Genomic DNA, 22,815 nt, shown 5'->3' with positions numbered 1-22,815 from the left:
GTGTCGGAGACGCGGGACAGCCAGCGGCCCGCAAAGAGCCGAAGACGTCCCCCCACCCTGGAATCCCGGGATGGGGGCAGGTCTTCATGCTGAGGGGGGCTTACCCTGGGGCTTGGCGTTCCTGGGCTGCCAGGGCCGCTTAGCGGCCTGGGAAGGCGTCGGCCTGTTGAACTTCCCGCCCTTCTCAGAGGGCGGGGGCGGACGAAAAAGCCGCTTGTGAGCGGAAAAGGAAGGACCAGGCTTCCGCCGCTGGTCCCTGGGTTTTTTCGACTGAGGCAGGAAGGTACTCTTACCGCCCCTCAGATCCTTAATGATCTCATCCAAGGTAGCCCGTAGGGGCCGCCCCTAGGCTGTAATTGGTCTTTAGTTTTTTTGTGCCTAGCGTCCTTCTCCTGCAGGTGGCGATATTACCCTACAGTACATGATCTCCGATCTGTTCCCTGTGTCCTTCAATGAACGGGAGAGAAATGAAATTTTATAGACTACCATAGGTTTGTGGCTAAAAATGGGATCACTTTGGGGGTGTCTTTTCCTAGCATAATAACATAAACAGAAAGTAAGGGAAACAGTATTTATTTTTTACTTTTTGGTCTTTTTATACATTAAAAAGTGGTTATAATAAAAAAAAAAAATATATAAAACATCAAAAAGAGCTGTATCGGTCTTAAAATAGTATTAAAAAATATAAAATTCATTTGGGTGCAGTGTTGCAGTAATTGTCAGTCAAACAATGACCTAGTAATGAAGGGATATTACAGGCTGTCACTAAGTGGTTAAAATGCTAGATTTTACTATGTTATAGGTAACATTTATACATATTATTGGGCCTAAGTAGCACCCCAAAAAATGACCTTTGTCTGGAATTCCTCATGAAAAACGAGTGTATGTGAGAGTGTGCCTAGGTACTCCTGTGCCAAATCCATAATATCTGTATATCTGAAGTACGAAATCTCTGACTGCTAGTCTTAGGAGATCTGAAGTGAGATTTGGTGATGTCACCGCTGTGCTGCTCGCTGTTCTCCTTGCTGGAGGTTTTGACATGAGGAAGCCAAGCTCTGCCTCTAGCAAGGTGCCTGCTATTTTTGGCCACAACGTTCAGAGTTCAGTTCATTTTTACTCGTATACTAATCAGTAAAACCATGAAACAAATATAGGCTCTGCTAGTCATTACTTACAAGGTTTCACACATTTATTGCATAGGGAGCAATGCTTCCACTCTCTGCCATCCTGTTAAGACACAAACATGTGATACTTCAGCAGCAGATATCCATGTGGAGAAGTATGGACAAATTCAAGTACACATCAGGAATACAGACTGTGCTGTATTTGGATTGATTACATTTTATATACAAAGTGTCACATATTACATATGAACTAGAAGATATGTTGTCCGCGCACCATTCTGCTTCGGAATGTCATCTTTATTCCTATTCCTTTAGAATGACATGTGAATGCAACGTTTCGGAGCCTCACATGACCCCTACATTAGGCAAATTGTATGAAACGTTTGGACACTTTGCCTGATGAAGAGGTCCTGTGAGGCTCCGAAATGTTGCATTCCAGGTCATGCTAAAGGAATAGGAATAAAGATGACATTCCAAAGCAGAATGGTGTGCGGACAACATATCATCTAGATTGTATGCTGTTGCGCCATCAATAAGTTGTTCCAGCAGCCGTTGGATTCTGGGGTACATCGGTACCGTGTGCGAAGGGATATTACAAAGACATATTACATATTAAAGCACAGGGCTCTATGACGGTTTTAATTGTTTTAAACCTAAAGCTTGCGCAACCATAACAAAAACATACAAACTTCATATGGACACAATTACTTACACACACACACACACCTACCTTGGAGGTGCAAGAGTTGCAGCTTTCACAGTGCTTATTTTCAGAGGACACATATCTCCGACACCGTGAACAGAACCTAAAAGACAGAACATAATAATGAATAAGGAGAATGTCAATATAAAAGATACCCAGAGACCAATCAGGTTATTGGATGATCTGACAGCTCACAAGCGAGGGTTCCCTGCTTTTCTCAGAGAGGAACAGTGGTGATTGGAGGAAGCTTTTAGTTGCTCAATCTATGTTCTTTAGCAGTGGTTGTCCACTTGCAACAGCCATGACATCATTGTCCAATCAGCCAGAAAATGGCTGGACTGGATAAAGGTCATCTCATACCTATGCATGTTTGGGTGGAACTATGCAGAAATGCTTCCAGCACCTGTGTTACATTGGGAAAGATATAGACTACATTACAGACAGATTATTATCAACTGCAAACTAGATTTGAACACGGTCTGCCCTAACAAAGGGTTATAGAAGTGTTGTATGTTAATGAGAGGACGCTCAGTCTGTCCCTTAAGGGACCTTAGAGGGGGGCAGTTGTTTCAGGTAGAGACAGAGTCCCTTTAAGCACACTGGATTTTAAAAAATTGTTACGAAAGACATGAAGCTTCTAATTTGGTTATGCCCTTTACCTAAGGATTATACCTTTTTTTGATGGTAAAAAAATGATCGTAAGCTGGTATAGCACTTCTTGTTAAATGAGCCAGGTGAAGTGCTATGTGATTCGAATGACTGCATTACAATTTTGTTTATGCAATGCAGGCAGATCATAGCTGGTAGCAGGGGCCATCAGGGTGCTGTACATAGATTCCTGGAAACATCACAGCACCTTGCCTCAGTACTCCTATCAAAAGCTCTGATGCAAGCAGTGGGCTGTCAGCTGGCTCTCTTGAGAAGTCATGCATATAATAAAATGCCTTGATGGGCAGGTGTCAGGCTGAATTTGCATGCAGAGCGCCATAGGTAACACAGTGTGCAGTGACATCAGAGTCAGCAATTTCTGTACAGGAGAGGAGCAACTGTGCAAAATTGGAGGAAAAGCTGAAGTTCAATGTTATTTTCAGTTTGTCTCATGAGGTATTAATACTAAATAATACATTGGATACATGATGAAAAGGAGTGTCTGCTGCATGTATAAAAGTACACAGTCATCCAGTAAGAAACTCTTAATATACAGACACTCCTCGGTTTACGATAGGGCTACATTCTGATAAACCCATCGCAATGCGATCTTATCGTAAACCGAGGAGTGTACTGCAGTGTACTGTACTGTCTGCTACAGCAGCAGATAGTACACAATAGGGCGCAATAGCCAGACTGCTATTGGCTATTTCAAATTACAACAGCAGGCTTGCTATTAAAACACCACCCACTAAGAGGAGGAGTGGACCTGAGAGAGAAAGTTCTCTCTCAGGTCCACGTCTGTACTCAGTGGGCAGGTGCAATAGCCAGCCTTCTATGGCAATTTGAAATAGCCAATAGCAGTCTGGCTATTGCTCCCTATTGTGTACTATCTGCTGCTGTAGCTATTGCTCCCTGCTGTTTACATTCACCTGCCGGCTGCGGAAGCTAGGTGAATGGGGAAGCAGATGGCCTTGGGGATGGTTGCTTGAGAGTTACTATTAACTATCAAGCAACCAGAAAATACAGTTATCCAGCACCTACCTATCCCCGTGGGTGCCGAATAACTGAGTTTACTCTACTGTACTGTAGACTACATTGTAAGTGCATTCGCTCACTTCTCGATCCTGTCACAGCTCTCTGCCGTGACAGGGGATTGGCTGGATTTCCCCCTCCCCTCTCTGATCCTCCAGTGCTGACTTGCGGAACGGACGGGGGAGGGAGCAGGTACAGCTGGCTCTGCCTCTAGATAGTCAGAGCCAGCTGTCACTCACGCAGCTGGGCGGATCCAGACATAATTGTCGGGATCCGCTGCAGCTCGCGGTATACTGCGGCGTCTCAGTATACCGCTAGCTGTAGCTCGCGGTATACTGAGCTTAGGGTGACGGGAGGACGCTAGTTTGTGTCCTCCCGTTACCCTAAGGAGAACTATGGGGAAAAGCCCTAACCCCATAGTTCTCCTTTAATGGAGCCTTTCTCAACACCAATTAAGGGTGAGAGCACACTCCTGGGTCAGTTTTCCACTGATGCATACATGGTACAGCTAAAAAAGTATACAAAATATTCACAGTTGCTCTGGTCTGCGATTATATGAAAAATTATCGAATTAGACTTTCAGGGTTGACTTAAATATATCTCCGATCTGTTCCCTGTGTCCTTCAATGAACGGGAGAGAAATGAAATTTTATAGACTACCATAGGTTTGTGGCTAAAAATGGGATCACTTTGGGGGTGTCTTTTCCTAGCATAATAACATAAACAGAAAGTAAGGGAAACAGTATTTATTTTTTACTTTTTGGTCTTTTTATACATTAAAAAGTGGTTATAATAAAAAAAAAAAATATATAAAACATCAAAAAGAGCTGTATCGGTCTTAAAATAGTATTAAAAAATATAAAATTCATTTGGGTGCAGTGTTGCAGTAATTGTCAGTCAAACAATGACCTAGTAATGAAGGGATATTACAGGCTGTCACTAAGTGGTTAAAATGCTAGATTTTACTATGTTATAGGTAACATTTATACATATTATTGGGCCTAAGTAGCACCCCAAAAAATGACCTTTGTCTGGAATTCCTCATGAAAAACGAGTGTATGTGAGAGTGTGCCTAGGTACTCCTGTGCCAAATCCATAATATCTGTATATCTGAAGTACGAAATCTCTGACTGCTAGTCTTAGGAGATCTGAAGTGAGATTTGGTGATGTCACCGCTGTGCTGCTCGCTGTTCTCCTTGCTGGAGGTTTTGACATGAGGAAGCCAAGCTCTGCCTCTAGCAAGGTGCCTGCTATTTTTGGCCACAACGTTCAGAGTTCAGTTCATTTTTACTCGTATACTAATCAGTAAAACCATGAAACAAATATAGGCTCTGCTAGTCATTACTTACAAGGTTTCACACATTTATTGCATAGGGAGCAATGCTTCCACTCTCTGCCATCCTGTTAAGACACAAACATGTGATACTTCAGCAGCAGATATCCATGTGGAGAAGTATGGACAAATTCAAGTACACATCAGGAATACAGACTGTGCTGTATTTGGATTGATTACATTTTATATACAAAGTGTCACATATTACATATGAACTAGAAGATATGTTGTCCGCGCACCATTCTGCTTCGGAATGTCATCTTTATTCCTATTCCTTTAGAATGACATGTGAATGCAACGTTTCGGAGCCTCACATGACCCCTACATTAGGCAAATTGTATGAAACGTTTGGACACTTTGCCTGATGAAGAGGTCCTGTGAGGCTCCGAAATGTTGCATTCCAGGTCATGCTAAAGGAATAGGAATAAAGATGACATTCCAAAGCAGAATGGTGTGCGGACAACATATCATCTAGATTGTATGCTGTTGCGCCATCAATAAGTTGTTCCAGCAGCCGTTGGATTCTGGGGTACATCGGTACCGTGTGCGAAGGGATATTACAAAGACATATTACATATTAAAGCACAGGGCTCTATGACGGTTTTAATTGTTTTAAACCTAAAGCTTGCGCAACCATAACAAAAACATACAAACTTCATATGGACACAATTACTTACACACACACACACACCTACCTTGGAGGTGCAAGAGTTGCAGCTTTCACAGTGCTTATTTTCAGAGGACACATATCTCCGACACCGTGAACAGAACCTAAAAGACAGAACATAATAATGAATAAGGAGAATGTCAATATAAAAGATACCCAGAGACCAATCAGGTTATTGGATGATCTGACAGCTCACAAGCGAGGGTTCCCTGCTTTTCTCAGAGAGGAACAGTGGTGATTGGAGGAAGCTTTTAGTTGCTCAATCTATGTTCTTTAGCAGTGGTTGTCCACTTGCAACAGCCATGACATCATTGTCCAATCAGCCAGAAAATGGCTGGACTGGATAAAGGTCATCTCATACCTATGCATGTTTGGGTGGAACTATGCAGAAATGCTTCCAGCACCTGTGTTACATTGGGAAAGATATAGACTACATTACAGACAGATTATTATCAACTGCAAACTAGATTTGAACACGGTCTGCCCTAACAAAGGGTTATAGAAGTGTTGTATGTTAATGAGAGGACGCTCAGTCTGTCCCTTAAGGGACCTTAGAGGGGGGCAGTTGTTTCAGGTAGAGACAGAGTCCCTTTAAGCACACTGGATTTTAAAAAATTGTTACGAAAGACATGAAGCTTCTAATTTGGTTATGCCCTTTACCTAAGGATTATACCTTTTTTTGATGGTAAAAAAATGATCGTAAGCTGGTATAGCACTTCTTGTTAAATGAGCCAGGTGAAGTGCTATGTGATTCGAATGACTGCATTACAATTTTGTTTATGCAATGCAGGCAGATCATAGCTGGTAGCAGGGGCCATCAGGGTGCTGTACATAGATTCCTGGAAACATCACAGCACCTTGCCTCAGTACTCCTATCAAAAGCTCTGATGCAAGCAGTGGGCTGTCAGCTGGCTCTCTTGAGAAGTCATGCATATAATAAAATGCCTTGATGGGCAGGTGTCAGGCTGAATTTGCATGCAGAGCGCCATAGGTAACACAGTGTGCAGTGACATCAGAGTCAGCAATTTCTGTACAGGAGAGGAGCAACTGTGCAAAATTGGAGGAAAAGCTGAAGTTCAATGTTATTTTCAGTTTGTCTCATGAGGTATTAATACTAAATAATACATTGGATACATGATGAAAAGGAGTGTCTGCTGCATGTATAAAAGTACACAGTCATCCAGTAAGAAACTCTTAATATACAGACACTCCTCGGTTTACGATAGGGCTACATTCTGATAAACCCATCGCAATGCGATCTTATCGTAAACCGAGGAGTGTACTGCAGTGTACTGTACTGTCTGCTACAGCAGCAGATAGTACACAATAGGGCGCAATAGCCAGACTGCTATTGGCTATTTCAAATTACAACAGCAGGCTTGCTATTAAAACACCACCCACTAAGAGGAGGAGTGGACCTGAGAGAGAAAGTTCTCTCTCAGGTCCACGTCTGTACTCAGTGGGCAGGTGCAATAGCCAGCCTTCTATGGCAATTTGAAATAGCCAATAGCAGTCTGGCTATTGCTCCCTATTGTGTACTATCTGCTGCTGTAGCTATTGCTCCCTGCTGTTTACATTCACCTGCCGGCTGCGGAAGCTAGGTGAATGGGGAAGCAGATGGCCTTGGGGATGGTTGCTTGAGAGTTACTATTAACTATCAAGCAACCAGAAAATACAGTTATCCAGCACCTACCTATCCCCGTGGGTGCCGAATAACTGAGTTTACTCTACTGTACTGTAGACTACATTGTAAGTGCATTCGCTCACTTCTCGATCCTGTCACAGCTCTCTGCCGTGACAGGGGATTGGCTGGATTTCCCCCTCCCCTCTCTGATCCTCCAGTGCTGACTTGCGGAACGGACGGGGGAGGGAGCAGGTACAGCTGGCTCTGCCTCTAGATAGTCAGAGCCAGCTGTCACTCACGCAGCTGGGCGGATCCAGACATAATTGTCGGGATCCGCTGCAGCTCGCGGTATACTGCGGCGTCTCAGTATACCGCTAGCTGTAGCTCGCGGTATACTGAGCTTAGGGTGACGGGAGGACGCTAGTTTGTGTCCTCCCGTTACCCTAAGGAGAACTATGGGGAAAAGCCCTAACCCCATAGTTCTCCTTTAATGGAGCCTTTCTCAACACCAATTAAGGGTGAGAGCACACTCCTGGGTCAGTTTTCCACTGATGCATACATGGTACAGCTAAAAAAGTATACAAAATATTCACAGTTGCTCTGGTCTGCGATTATATGAAAAATTATCGAATTAGACTTTCAGGGTTGACTTAAATATAGCATGTACAGTTCACATGTTTCTGTCAGTGTTATACCTGTAGCCTTCACTTGCTGGAAGCCCAATTTTTTCAGGTGAAAGATTGGTAAAAATACGGACCGGTGACTGTTTCCTTCCAGTTTTTCCATGTTTGTATACAGTATGGTTATCATAATCCACCTGAAACACCAACAAGATTTAGAATAAAATCATAACCAGGCTGAACAATAACTATGCATATCCCAACAACCACATTCACTGCCTGGCCAAAAAAAAATAATATTTTGTCGGAACGCCTTTAGTTTTGATTATGGCACACATTCGCAGAGGCACCATTAGCTGATGCAATGTCACAACATTTATTTCCATCCAGAGTTGCATTCATTTTGCACCAACATCTTGTAGCGATGATGGGAGAGTCGGGCCACGGCATAAAGTCTTCTCCAGCACATCCCAAAGATTCTCAATGGAGTTAAGGTCTGGACTTCTCATGCTCCCTGAACCACTCTTTCACCTGATGAATCCTGGCATTGTCATCTTGGAATATTCCCAATGTGCCATCAGGGAAGAAACAAATCTGGTCATTCAGTATATTCAGGTAGGCAGCTGGCCTAAATATTTTTGGAACATAACTTTGCTGAACCGGGACCTATTATCCAATGGAAGACTCTGACCTACTTGCTTAGCTAAATCTAAGTGGTGACTTTTTTTTTTTGGCCAGGCAGTGTATATACAAAAGTTTTGTATTTTCAATTAGTACTGGAGCTAGGGCAATTGCATGAACAAAATATATACTGTGTATGTTTAACTATATAGATCAAAAGAAAACAAATAGGGCAAGGCTTAAACAGTTCAATAATACTGTGATATAGTGCCCAAGGAGAAAAGCATGTATACTGGGTGACCTGAAAAAGTTTTTAAAATGTATTACATTATACACTAGGGCAGGGCTCAAAATTTCAAGTCCTGAGCTACTAGCGATGCGATGATCGCAAGTACGATCTGCCTGTCCAAGATGTGCAGATCGTACGAGATTTTAATGACCTTACAACCATCGCATAAGGAAAGTCGCGCGATGGTTGTAAGGTGTATGGCCACTCCCCACCCGTGCCCCCTCACCTGTTCACGTCTTTGCAGGGAGGAGGCTGTGAGCAGGATCGATCACTAGTTATCTGGGGGTGATTAGTGAGGTCTGCAGCTGATCTCACTAATCACTCCCAGACAACCAGTGATCGATCCTCCTCACATACATTCTTTCTTTCGGCCGGAGCTCAGAACTGTCAGAGCTCCGGCCGAAGGAAGCCAGAGCTGACAGGAGCTGCTCTGCGGTCTGCATCCGACACAGATGCAGACCGTGGAGCTGCTCCCGCAAGCCAGGTACGCGGTCTGCGACCGTGTGCCTGACATGTCAGCTGGCTGCGGGCCACATAGTACCGGCTCGCAGGCCGGAGTTGGACCGCTGGCCGGTACTTGGAGACCCAAATTTCCACTCGTCCTCACTTTATTTTTACTCGCCAAATGCGAGCAGGCGAGTGGAAATTTTGAGCCCTGCACTAGTCCTCCGGATTCTAAATTGGGATAATCATATGAAACCATATCCAGGAAATGGTGTATGTAACCAGACACGCAGTGCTGTGCTCACCTGATAATCCAGCATGCTAAACCCAGCAGAAGACTGCAGAATACGAGATTCAAAGAAGTAGGGAAATATCCAAAATGTGGGCAGCTCGATGGAACTTCCTGATGAGAAGAAAAGGGTTTTATTATATAATAGCAATATTGTTAAATCTTGTTTTCTCATTACAAGTAAAAGGCCCAGACCTGCAGTATCAACCAAATTTCACCTTTCGTCATTAGTTAGAGCAGCATTTCTCAACCTTCTTTCAGTCATTGCACCCCTTAAAAGTATGCAATTTCTCGAGTCAATCCAATTCAAAATGTAAATGAAAAAACGATGTGTGGCTCCTTCAAGATCCATACCAGACCCTTATCCCAGATAGGGGATTTTAAGGCGGGGTTCCCCCTTCACATCAGAACCCCCTTCACATCAGGAACCCCCCTCTTTCACATCAGAACCCTCATTAGGAGCACACTGCCTTCACATCAGAAGCCCCCATTCACGCCGAGTCCCCCTCTTTTACATCAGAGCTTCTTTTTCATGTCACAAGTTCCCCTTCACATCGGGACCCCCGGCCGGCTTGCCTTCACCATATAAAAGGCATGACACAGTGTGAACAATTCTCGGCAACCCTAAACAGCCAGAAGGTACCCCAGGGTGTCGCGGCACCCTGCTTGAGAAACGTCAATTTAGGCCCCGTTCCCACTGCGCGATATGCAAATCGCGCGTTTGTCGCGCGATTTGCATATTGCGCGACATCGCGTTCAAGCTTGCATTGAGCAAGCTTGAATCGCGGCTAAATCCGCTCCAAAAAGGGTCCTGCTGTAGCGACACGCGACCCGCGACAGCAGGACCCTTTGCCCCATTGAAATGCATTGGAGCGCGATATTGCGCGATAAATCGCTCAATGTGAATGGGGCTTTAGAGGTCAAAGCACATTTGCAGAGAATTAATGATGGTCTTCTTTCCCATTAGGGGTTTGTTTGGGAATAATTCTCCTGCCTTACAGACAGGAAAGGAAAAGGGGTTCCCAGACCACCAATAAAAGGGAGTACGACTGGTGTACTACAGTGGCCCTGAATGGAAAACCAAAATACTGAGCAAATATGATTTGTACTGTACTGGAAAAATACCCAGAATGAATTCCCTTTGTGCCATCTGAATTCCCTGAACTCAGATTTATGTGTAATCCATTTACAGACTAATAGAGAGTGCTCTGGTTAAACTTCATAATTGCCGTTATTGTACCATAGGTCCAGATTGTAAAGCACTTGTAGTCAACACCTTAAAGTGCGTTTTCACTTTTACAGCCAAATTGGGATAACAACTATTCTATATTTGTTACAGGTTCTCATTCACATAACATAACTTAAAAAAGAAATGGCTGCTTATGTACAACTAGTTTCCTCTAAGCTGAATTGTCTTCATTTCATCCGGCCTGTACTGTGTTGGCAGATCTCATTATCAGGTGTAAACTAGATCTGAACACTGTCTGTCCCAACAAAGGGTTAAAGATCTAGAAGCAGTGTATGTATATGAGCGGAAGCTCATTCTGTCTCTAGTCTTTCTATGGAGACAGCCAGAGTTTCCTGTGAACTGAAAATTGAGAGAGAGGCTTGTAAAGGCCGGCTACACAGGCACATCTATAAAAGGTAAGAAATATTTGGTAACATTATTTTTAGATATGATGTGTGAATGGGAACACAAACATATAGAGGGGTTTTCTTAAATCTCACTGCAAACGTGGAAATACACTTTAAAGCCCATTTCCACCTTTGCAAGTGATTTGTATTTATTGTGTTAAAGTAAAGGTGCAGGGGAGGTGTAGGGATTAGCGCTTTTGTATGCCAAGCCCTGGCTTTAAGTCCCATCAGCGACACTAACTGCGTGTTAAATTGACCACATCATGTGTGCCTTTGTGTGACTGCGTTAGGAACATCAGAATGTAAGTTCCTGTAACATATTGGGTATTGGGTGTTGTGGTTTTCCTTGCTCTGTGAAAATATATTAGTTGCTTAATTTGCCCCAAAAATGTAAAAGATGATCCAGTGTTATTTGGTAAATGCTACAGAATACACAAGTGGCAGCTCTTGGATATGTGTAAGCCTTTAATTCAATGGCACAATTGCAGAAGTACTAGAATCCATATGAGGCAGCAGCTCGCCCTCTAGTGGATACTTATCAGAACGCATCCCAAATCTAAACTGAGCGTCAAAACAATGTAATAATAATCAGTACCACCATACCTGTGTTTGATGGCGTTCTCCACATCTCACTCATTTTTTTAAAGCTGAAAGACAGTGGTTCCACTAAACCTCCAAATGGTGGGTCAGTCACCATGATAATCCCATCTCCATCATCTTCCTGCAGGAAGCTCTGACATACAGCCTTTGGAGCCTGAAAGACCCAACAGATTCCTTAACCCAGATGTCAGCAGTCATTTACATACTGTATATGCAGGTCATTTAAAGCGGATATAAAAGACAAAAATGAATGCAGATCTGTATTCATTAATACATTTTTTTTTTTTTTTACTGCAAGCAGTGTAAGTACCTGAATTTGACCTGGAATCAGCCTCTGGCAGTCCCTGTACAGCAGGGCTGGTGTGTGAGAAAGGAAGAAGCAGCACAAGGAACCAGTAAGTTATTGTGCTGACAAGCAGCATGCTGATAAGAAATAAAGCAAGAGGGACAAGAGGATGATCTCATCACTGTGCTGCTTCTCCTTTCACCGTCCAGTCACAGGCTGGGAGCAGGTCCAATATAGCCTAGGCTCTGGGGAAGTGGGTTGAATGATGCTGACATTAGACTGAGGACATCTAGTGGCAGAAAAAATACTGTGCAGAAAATCTCTGGATTGAAGCTGCAAATTGCAGCAAAATCTGCATTTTACCTGTTAACAGGTTTTTTACTTGTATCTTGGTACAGACATTCATCGCTTACCGACTTACCTGTTTTGCGACCACTCGCACTTACGACCGACCTTACGTGCGGGAACGTGGCAGTGTGACGTCTCGCCGGCGGAAGTGCTGTACTCCGTTCTTCACTGCGGGTCTAGGTGAGTATTTTATTGCATTGCCGAATGTAAAGTACACTGTTCAGTACTGTACCTCTGCAACACTATACAGTACTGTACTAATGCAGTACAGTACTGTATAGAGTTCCTCACTTAACAACCAATTCGTTTAACGACTTGGTCGTAGGAACGGAACTCGGTCGTTAAGTGAGGAATACCTGTATTTTGGCCTTTAATAAGTGTTAAAATCATTAATAAGGTTTAGCAACTCTGTTTAAAAAACTTCACTAATTTTAAAATGTTCTTGAATACTGTATAAAGATTTTATAAGGCTGCAAACAAAGCTTCAGTTCATGAAAACAGACTACCTGGATTCCTCAACTGCAAGATTCTCTACAGATCAGACAGACTGACATGGAAGTATTTCAGCCAGTAGAAAACCAACAAATTGCCTATTCTACAGAATCGAACATGATTGCACATGACTGTTTTTAGAAAGTATAAGAAAAAATGGATTTCTTGCTATAACAAAACAGCTAGTTCATCCTTTAGACACTGTTTAAGGGCCCTGTCACACCATCAGGAGTGAGTTCCAGTGCATTCGGCCACTGGAACGCAACCCGACCGGCTCAGTTTTTTTGGGGACGGGAGGGAGCGTGGCGGTGCATTGAACTCAATGGCACCGCAGCCACGCCCCCAGCCCGTGGTGCGATCGCCGGCACCCACATGCGTTGCACATTAGTGCCTGCGTCCCAGTCCAGTGTGATCTGCAAAAAAAGCTGCAAACTCTATTTTTTGCAGATCGCACTCTACCGGAACGTTTATATAGCGCCAACAGTTTGTGCAGGGCTTTACAATATAAAAACAAGATGGTTGGGTGGGCTTACAATCTAAAAAAGATATATGAAATCTGCCACTGCTGTATTGCTTTACAGATGCAGGCATTAGAGAAAAATGTTGACAGTTTTGAGTAGAGTGACTCTTTCACAGTTGAATAAGCCTCTAATGGTCTTGTGTCAATTATAATGTAAAAGTTTATGTTCTTAAACAATTTTTCCCTTTTTTACGGTTTCTTTAAAGTCGTTGTTTTACAAATAAACATACATGACAGGGTGCACCCATGGCACAGAATTTACATCGCATTTTGAGTTTTCTATGCAGAAAACACTGCAGAAGCTGTTTACTTTCAGACTCTTACTGAAATGTCAGTCACTCCTCTGACTCATGTAAATGTGCTATTGAGTAACAAGCCTTTTCTCAATAAAGCAGCTAAAGATAGCCTTGAAAATGTATGAAATGGAGCCTAGAGCTCCACTTGCTGGCTGGAAATAGAAATATTCTAATGCAATGTTTCATGTGCCTGGGAGAAAAATATATTTTTATTAACTGTAATACACAAAATATGGGTAAAAGCATTACACACTTCCAGGCAGTTACAGGGACTGGGTCTAGGAGTACAAATAGGTCAGCAAGAGCGAATTGAAGCTTGTTTGCAGGAAAGAAAAGGAAAAGGTGGATGAGTTCGCAGCCTGTATTTTGGTGCTGTCCAGAAAATGACAGCCAACATATGAATGGTGCTGTAGGCAATACTGGCACCGTTTCTTTTTTCCATTGTTGGTAAATTGTAAACATCCATTGCCAACAAACAGAACAGTTATTTTAAAAGCCTACCTCTCCACCAAAAAAATGATGGTTAAACATGTTGTAGTGACAAAATTCATGCTTGCTGTAAAACTGGGAATACCTGAAAAGCAAAAAAAAGGGATCAGTAACTGTATTTGTCATTTTGAGGCAAAATACTCAAACATTGCAGTCAATGTGAACGCAGCATAACGCATTAAAGTCACAAACTGCCCTCTATGATATGCCTATAACCTGACTTTGGGAGCACCAGCCCGATTGGCTTTAGTCTTCTTTTTGGTCTCCATCCTCTGCATCTATCTGCCTTAAGATTTAAAATGGTGGCATTCCTCATGTTCTAAATGGCCCTATTTGTAAGCCTGTAAAATACAAGTCTGTGTTCACTGGCCCATTGAAGCTTCACCTACACATGCTTCATGAGAGGGAGGTTGCACTGCACAGAATTATGCTAGAAAAAGCCACAAACCCACCTAGACGCCTTGTGTATCCGAGCTGCATTTGTGTCTTAACCAAACCTTTGCATAACACAGCAGCTGTTGCATAGTCACGAAGAGGTTAGTTAAAAACAAAACCATCTGGATATTCACCACAAGCTGGAGAGGTATGTGTAGAAAACATTTCTTTATTTTATACGCATTCTCTAGAGGCATGGTGCTCAACCTTCTGCACACTGTGGCCCATACATCAGACATCAAGAGACAGCTTGTTCGTCTTTGAAATTTCCAAAAAAATTATCTCCAAGCTACAAAAACAATGGGCTGTACTTTCCAATATAGAGACCAATGATACAGCACTTGTTGGCTTGGTCTATGGCTTGTATACCTAGACAACTAAGGATATGTGCACACAGAGGTGACCCCACTCTCTTTTGGCTTTTGTTATTTGCATTGTTTGTACAGCCCAGTGTGAACAGGTCACCTAAAATTAACCTTTCATGAGAGAACTTCGAAGCGTTAATTGTTTACCACCTCCTTCTAAATATGAGAGTCTCCTGGCTGCTGTGCTTACCTTCAAGATTAAAAATTTCTGAATCAAGAACATGGAACAAGTAGCATGCCAGGAAAGCCAGAGAGAAGATAAAATCCCTATCCGTTTACTTGCTCTGGGTCAGTGACTCAAAAATGCTAAAAACTGATAGTCAGCTCAACAGGCAACCAGCATTTTCAGAAGTTAGAGGTCAACAATGGCAGCCTTAGAGCCCGTGTCAATGAGCTTTGTGCTTGTATTCATGGAATCAGTTTCAGATGCTTCTGACATTGTTAAGAATTTATTGACAGGTACAGTTGACCACCTTTTGACTTGCATTTGGCCCGGTTCCAGCAGATTTTGCATTTCTATAGACTTATATGAGAATGCAAAACCTATTTGACAGGAACAAAAACCTGTCAATACAGGCCCTTAAAGAGGAAATTTACCCATACCAAAGAAACGACAACAAATACACATTAAGAAATATTTAGTAATGACAAATCTACAAACACATACTTTTAGATAATTGCAGGCTCTGCATTCTTTACATACATTATTTTTCTTTTCCTCCCCATTCTTCCCACAGTGGCCATTTTTACTAAGAGCAGATTAATATATCTCCCTTTACTTCCTGGAACTCTGGCACATGTGACTAGGGCATGTGACCATGGAGGAAAATGCCTTTCCCTGAGATCTCCTGAGATTAGGGATGAGATTTCTCAGCAATGCTCTGCTGATGTAACCTTCCCAAGATGCAACACTTATTTTAGGGATGACATCACTAATGCCCAAGAGAACCAGGAAGTGGAAAACAATAATTGTAAGTAAAAGAAAAATATGTTTAACTAATGAATGTAAGATGATTTCTTATCAGCATGTAGATCTAAATGCCAAGGTGATTTTTAGTAAAAGAGGGTAAAGGTCCACTTTAATGTTTCTCTGCTGACTGGTTTTATTTAAAAGAGAAGTATGGGGTAACCTTTTTATCCCACAGTTCTCTTTAGGGTCATGGGAGGACATATACTAACCTCCTCCTGTGGCACAAAGCTCAGTATATAGCGAGCTATATACCGAGAGTGCTGCAGCTGGGGAGGATCCTGACAATACTGTCGAGATCCACCCAGCTGGCTGATTAACAGCGGACTCTGCCTATCTAACAGCGGGCTCTGCCTATCTAGAGGCAGAGCCAGCTGTGCCCGCCCCCTTCCCTGTCCATTCCTCCACTCAGCGCTGGAGGATTGGAGAGGGGAGGGGGAATCCCTGCGGGGAGCAGTGACCGACAGTTACAGCTCTGTGCAGGGAGATGATTGGAAAGTGAGCAAGTGACGGTATGTGTTCACTCACTTCCCGATCTATAGAGCTAATGTGTGACATTTTCATTGAATGAATGGCAAAAAGCTGCGCTAAGAGTATAACAGTGCTCTGGACAATAGACTAGCTGCAACAATCTGTGATTAAGTAATCGTGAGTAGTGATGCTAATTTGTTGCGCTCAGTCTGGATGTGAACAAATAAACACTCAAAATTAGTGAAATTCACCTCATCAGGTGAACGTAAGTAAATCAACTGGATAATTTCTCTGTGCACCAATACCTAAAAATAAAATATCTAAAAATATAACATGTAAAAATAGGAATCACATTATATATAAAATTTTGCAATCTTTATCATTTGATAAAGTCAAATTGACGAAACGCGTCAAGGGAGAGACCTGTCTTTGCCTCCTACAGCTGAGAACCCTTTCCTTACATGTGATTTTAGATCTACGATCTCGTAAGTGTTTTCTTTGTGTGTCGTGGAAAAATAAACATTTTTTACTGCACTTAGGCACTCTCCCCTTTTTCTCTGCATCCTTTTCCTTTGAGACATCATAGGGGAAACCGCCGATGACACAGCGTGGTGTAATCTGACTGAATAGGAAGGGGGAAGTTGCGCACGGGTAGCCCATCCATGTGGGACTGAAAAGGCGGCCGATCACTAGGAAAATAAGAGATCGCTGTTGGAATATAATTGTTGCTCAGTATGAACATAGACTGAACAGTTTTTTGGACATTGTGCTGCCTTCTAAGAAAGGAAAGTAAATCCATTGTTTTCCCTTCCCAAAACAACATCTGTTGAGGCTTTTGGACTTGTATATTGTAGCAGTAGAGATACTGCTATTGTGTCACCTCAGCATAACCCCTTTCCTATGCAATTGATATTTTGTTACGTCACTTATATGTTTAACACTAGTTTAAGATTTGTAGCATTATGCAGTAATTAAGAGTGGAAGCACGGATTTGTACAAGTTGTACTCTTACACGTACACTTATAGAAGTTTTTGCGGTTAAGATACAGATTGCAAGATTTATATATAATTTGATTCCTATTTTTACATGTTATATTTTTAGATATTTTATTTTTAGGTATTGGTGCACAGAGAAATTATCCACTTGATTTACTTATGTTCACCTGATGAGGTGAATTTCACTAATTGATTTTGAGTGTTTATTTGTTCACATCCAGACTGGCATTTTCATTGTCACACGTCGACTAACTATGAGGATGAGTGAAAATCACTCATCCTCATAGTTCTCCTTTAACAAGACCTAAACAGTAATAGGTACATACCAAGGCTAAGTGCTTACCTGAAATCAATATCCAATAAGAGACTCTTCACCTTTGGCTTGGAGCCTTCACAAGCCTGATGTCTGATCCATTCATGTAATCTATAATATAAGGTTAGAATATAGTCATTTTAAATTGTTTTATACTCCGACCACATGCATGCAGTTTTTCATGATACAAACTATTAGTCCCTTTCTACATCATATCTAGAAAACTGCATGGAGTAAAAACCATCAGCTCACCTGCTTCATATAAAATGTGTCTGAAAAGTTGTAAAATTTTTTATGACTGTCCATCAATGTTCCACCAAACCTGACTGCTCTTTAATTCATTTGCTTGTGCACATATTTAAAGAGATTGTCTATTCCCAGTTTTGCTTTTTTGAATTTCTATAAGGGTGGAGAAGCCTCTCTATATTAATTACTGGTGGAATTTCTAGAGTGACCTCTACAAGAGCTCTGGGGATCAGGACTCTCCAAACATAAAAAACACAATAGTATGCTTCAAAGTCATTCGGATTACCTATGTCACTGTCACTTGATGACCCAGAATTGGGAAAATCTGTCCTCCAAACGATATATGTCACAGCTGTGCAGCGGTGTATTTACAAATGCTGCTGCCCTAGGCAAAACAGCAACGCCGCCCCCCCGTACCGACGGCCGATCGTCACCATCAGCACCAAACACCCCCCTCCCCCCCCCGGGGGTTGACGCCGCCTCCCCATCAGCACAAGCCTCCATAGACAACCCCCTCCGACGATCACTCACCCGGCATTAAGAAGCGCCGCCGACCGCTGCCTGCTGGATGGACACCGCCGCAACTCGCCGTCCTGGTCCCCGCCGCTACGATAACCTCCGGTTCTCTTCCCTTGATAAATAAAATTTATCAAGGGGCGAGAACCACAGCAAGTGCCGCTCTCAGGGAATCTGCCGCTCCAGGCAAACGCCTTGTTTGCCTCGCGGCAGATATACGCCCCTGCTGCTGTGGTGTAACACACCAGGCCCACCTGGTTCGGGATTATGTGGATCTCAGCTTCAGATAAGGTGAGTTTCAAATAAAGTTGTAAACACTTGCATACAGTCTCTAATATGTGTTAGCAGTCGGTGCAGATTACTGGTATGTGAATTTATTCCTCAATTCCTCTCATATAGACAAATATAACTTGGTACTTGCTGTTTGGTAGTGGCATACAGTCTCTAATATGCGGTAGCAGTCTGTGCATTTATTCATCAATTCCTCTCATATAGACAAATATAGCTTGGTACTTGCTGTTTGGAAGGTGTTGGTCCCACAGTGCCACCCAGAGGTTGTTGGAGGAATAGCCTGCAATGTTCTCTGCTGGTTCACGAGGTCCCACAGCGCCACCCAGTGGTTGACAGGGGAGTTGCCTGCAAGGCTCTTTCCACACAAGGGGAAATGGGCTGCCTAGGGAGCCCGTGGCAATGCTGCCTGGAATCCAGAGGAAAGGTGAGGGAAGGAAGCTGCTGAGGGCAGTGAGAAGGGGCACTCGTCCGGCGGAGGTACTTGCCTGGCATCACACACCCTTGCACGAACGCCAGGCAAGTGAACTCGGCGGTTTAAGAGGAGCAAGGGGGAGGAGCTGGCTGACGTCTCTTTTGATGACGTTGCGGGCTCCCCGACGGAGCCGCAGGAAGCGCCGGACACGAAGGACGGGTAAGTTCGTTACATGTGGCCATCGTTTAGTGGCCAAGATGCTTGCCATGTAATCCAACGTGATGACTGATTTCACACAGAAGGGTCATTGGAAAACATCAGGATTTCAACCCACTTAAAAGGAGAACTATGAGGTTAAGGCTTTTCCCCATAGTTCTCCTTAGGGTAAGCTCAATATACCGCGAGCTGCTACTGCTTGCGGTATACTGAGGCGCCGCAGCTGAAGCGGTTCCCGACAATTATGTCTGGATCCGCCCAGCTGCGTGAGTGACAGCTGGCTCTGCCTATCTAGAGGCAGAGCCAGCTGTACCCACCCCCTTCCTCGTCCGATCCGCCAGTCAGCGCTGGCGGATCGGAGCGGGGAGGGGGGAATCCAGCCCCTCCCCTGTCACGGCAGAGAGCCGTGACAGGATCGAGAGGTGAGCGAACGCCGGTATGTGTTCGCTCACCTCCCGATCTACTGAGCCGACCTGTGACAGTCTCATTGTCACAGGTCGGCTAGAACTATGAGGTGAGTGAAAAGCACTCACCTCATAGTTCTCCTTTAAGTGGAAATCGTTAGGAGATCCCCCATCACCGGACCTCAGTTCTTAAATGAAACACTTGCAGCATTTGAGGATAAGCACGTTTCCCCAAGTGATTGTAAGTGATTAGCATTAATTGTGGTAATGTAGAGGTGCAGTGATGGTGAATTTGTGTGTACATTTTCATGACTCGCATTGCTGGCTCTCTCTATTTTTGATGAGCTTTTTATTAGGCATGAGTCACAGAAATAAAAAAAAATTTCCACAAGAAAGTCAGTCCGACACCAATGACTAATGAATGGTGGTGTAAAGCTCACACAGTGCTCAGTTGTAATGTAAACACATTGCTTGCCGAGCACAGAAGTGACCGTTTCCATGAGGATATGAAGAGGAAAGCCAACAAAAATACTAAGTTTCATATACAGCAACTGCCTGCTTCATGTACACTGGGTGCACATTGCTGTCATATGGTTTTTTAATAACACCTCTGCAAAGTTTGAAGTGAGCTTTAAGTAGGAGTCTGACCACTTCCTGAAGGTTTCAATTCACCCCTTCCTCCTGCCGCCCAAATTGCGTCAAGTCATCAGATAAATTAGAGACTATTCATTGAGTCTAAATATTAAATATATGATAGGAATACTACAGAGCATCACATGAGTGACAGCTCTGAGTCTGCCTGGGGCTGCTGATGGTCACATCCAAGATGGTGGAGCCTACCAACAGTCTTAGGCCTGTTTCATATCATAATACCATCTATAATTCAAGGGAGATTAAATGGACAAAACAAGGTCATTGAACATATTATCTTGAAGGAAGATCGTTGCTGATATGTACAGTATGGCAACAGGATCTCTTTCAGTATCAGGTAATGTGGGGGTGACCTTGTCTGTTTTAAGTGTAAGACAGCTTTACCAATTAGATTAGATGATAGAAAAGGGTGAGGGAAGGGAGATAGATTAACCACTTGCTGACCAGGTGTTTACACCCCCTTCCTGGCCAGGCCATTTTTCAGTATTCAGCGCTGCGGTACTTTGACTGACGTTTATTCCGTCATGCAACGCTGTACTGAAATGAATTTTATACCATTTTTTGGGGACAGATAGAGCTTTCTTTTGGTGGTATTTAACCACCACTACGGGTTTTTTTTTTACTATATAATGAAAAAAGTACCGAAAAGTATCCCTACGTTATGTTATAAAACATTTATTACCCAATTTTTTGGTAAAATATAAAAGATCGGGTCACGTCGGGTAACTAGACACCAAACATGTCAAGCTTTAAAATTGTGCGCACCCGCTACATCACAAAAAACTACCACAGCCAACGCTTTAAAAGCTTTTACCGCTCATCAGTTTAGTGTTATCAGTGATTGATGGCCCTAGAATTATTGCTCTCACTCCGATGTTCGCGGCGATATGTAACATGTGCGGCGCAATGAATGTAATCATCGTTTTCGCATTTAGGCAGACTCGACGCATGTGTGCATGTGGGGGAAGGGGACTTTACGTTTTTTTATTGCTTTGATATGTGACTTTTAATTTTTTTTGTAACTTTAATTTTTTTAAACCTTTTTTTTTCACTGAACTTTAGTGCTATCACATAGGGAGCAAACAAGCTCCCTATGTGAGAGCCAATTTGCAGTGACAGGTCCTCTTTATGGAGACATCAGGGGTCTATAAGACCCCTAATGTCACCTTGGGACCCACAGAGAAGCTGATGAAGCAGAGACCAGCTTCTCTCCGTTTTAACATCACTGCCCGCATTCCGAAGGAGGAGATCAAACGGAGCTCGTGTACTGAGCTCCGTATGAACTTAGGCCGCAGAGCTGCTGTGCCGGTTCCGGGCTCACACCGGGCACAGCGAGCTCGAGATCGGCAGCTGCGGTGGAGGGGCGCACACCCGCACGCATATTACAAGCGATCCGGCGTTTCTACAGACGCCTGAACGCTTGTATGTAAACAGCCATCGCTGGCTGTTTACATTCAATGCCAGTTTCCCGCTCGTGCCCGCCACCTAGCGGTGGGCACGAGCGGGACGGGACGCCTACAGACGCCCACCCGCTCTCGAGAAGCCGCTGTCCGGCCGTTTAATTACAACGGCCGGACAGCAGGTGGTTAAAGGGAAAAGTAACATGATTGTTTTGTATAGATTACCTCCATTTTTTGTGTTTTATGTTCAGAAGTAAAACATAACTCATTCTTTTCAGTTTGGTAAATATGACATTTTGCATATGAGCATTGTGTGTTTTTTTTATCAGCATGTAGTACAAAGTATATGAAAAGACAGATATGAAACATCAATTTTAAATATTTTTTTTTTTTAAACGATCCAAAATCATTACATTTCCCTTTGAGATTAGTGTAAAGTTTAGGTTTGTTCTATGGAGTTTCACGCAGATGTTTGTTGCACAAAAACCTAAAAGTTAATTGACATCAGATATTTACCGGATTGTCTTAGTGAAAGTCATACCTTGGTGTACCCACACACAGAACCCGTCTATAGCCCAGGCCGATGATGGTATCCAGGAGAAATGAGCAGCTTCTGTCAGCAAATAGGTATTGTGCATTGCTCTTCTTGTTCACCAAAGGGTGCAGGAGCTGACTGGGTCTCCTCAATTGGGATACAGAAATATCACCAATTACATGATGACCTGAATGCTGCTCCCACTCATTCTGCAGCAAAAGCTGCTGACAGTCTTGACAAAATTTCTTTTTTGCCAGAGGAAGCTCAATGAACTCTTGAAACCTGGTTGGGAAAAATAAAAACACAAAACAATAAACACATTGTACTGTAGCCATCTAGAAATGCCGTACACTGCATCCCTATTGTGATACCCCAGGATTGACTGCCTGGCTACATAGTTGCACTACAGATACTTGGGATAGAGTTTCAGAAAAACATGCTGGCCATGCTCCGCCCACTCAACTGCATGCACTGCGCACCGCCCAATAAGCATTTAGTAAATGTAATGTTTAATATTTAATTACCTTTAGATAT

At 43.1% G+C, this 22,815-nt stretch overlaps 1 protein-coding gene across 1 annotated transcript in view; it reads right to left on the bottom strand.

The window, feature by feature from the left end:
* Positions 1-22,815, bottom strand: part of ZCCHC4 (zinc finger CCHC-type containing 4) — a 34,996-nt gene that overhangs the window by 5,490 nt on the left and 6,691 nt on the right. The window contains exons 4-11 of the mRNA XM_018573263.1: positions 22,288-22,563; positions 17,641-17,721; positions 14,076-14,148; positions 11,636-11,786; positions 9,414-9,511; positions 7,830-7,951; positions 5,539-5,614; positions 4,860-4,911 (exon numbers count right to left, since the gene is read on the bottom strand). Of these exons, the coding sequence (XP_018428765.1) occupies positions 4,860-4,911; positions 5,539-5,614; positions 7,830-7,951; positions 9,414-9,511; positions 11,636-11,786; positions 14,076-14,148; positions 17,641-17,721; positions 22,288-22,563 (929 nt within the window). The remainder of the gene's footprint in view (positions 1-4,859; positions 4,912-5,538; positions 5,615-7,829; positions 7,952-9,413; positions 9,512-11,635; positions 11,787-14,075; positions 14,149-17,640; positions 17,722-22,287; positions 22,564-22,815) is intronic.

The sequence above is a fragment of the Nanorana parkeri genome, unplaced genomic scaffold, assembly GCF_000935625.1.
Source record: "Nanorana parkeri isolate BGI_ZX_2015 unplaced genomic scaffold, ASM93562v1 scaffold2305, whole genome shotgun sequence".
NCBI classification, from domain to species: domain Eukaryota; kingdom Metazoa; phylum Chordata; class Amphibia; order Anura; family Dicroglossidae; genus Nanorana; species Nanorana parkeri.
This window is presented reverse-complemented; position numbering and strand designations above follow the sequence as displayed.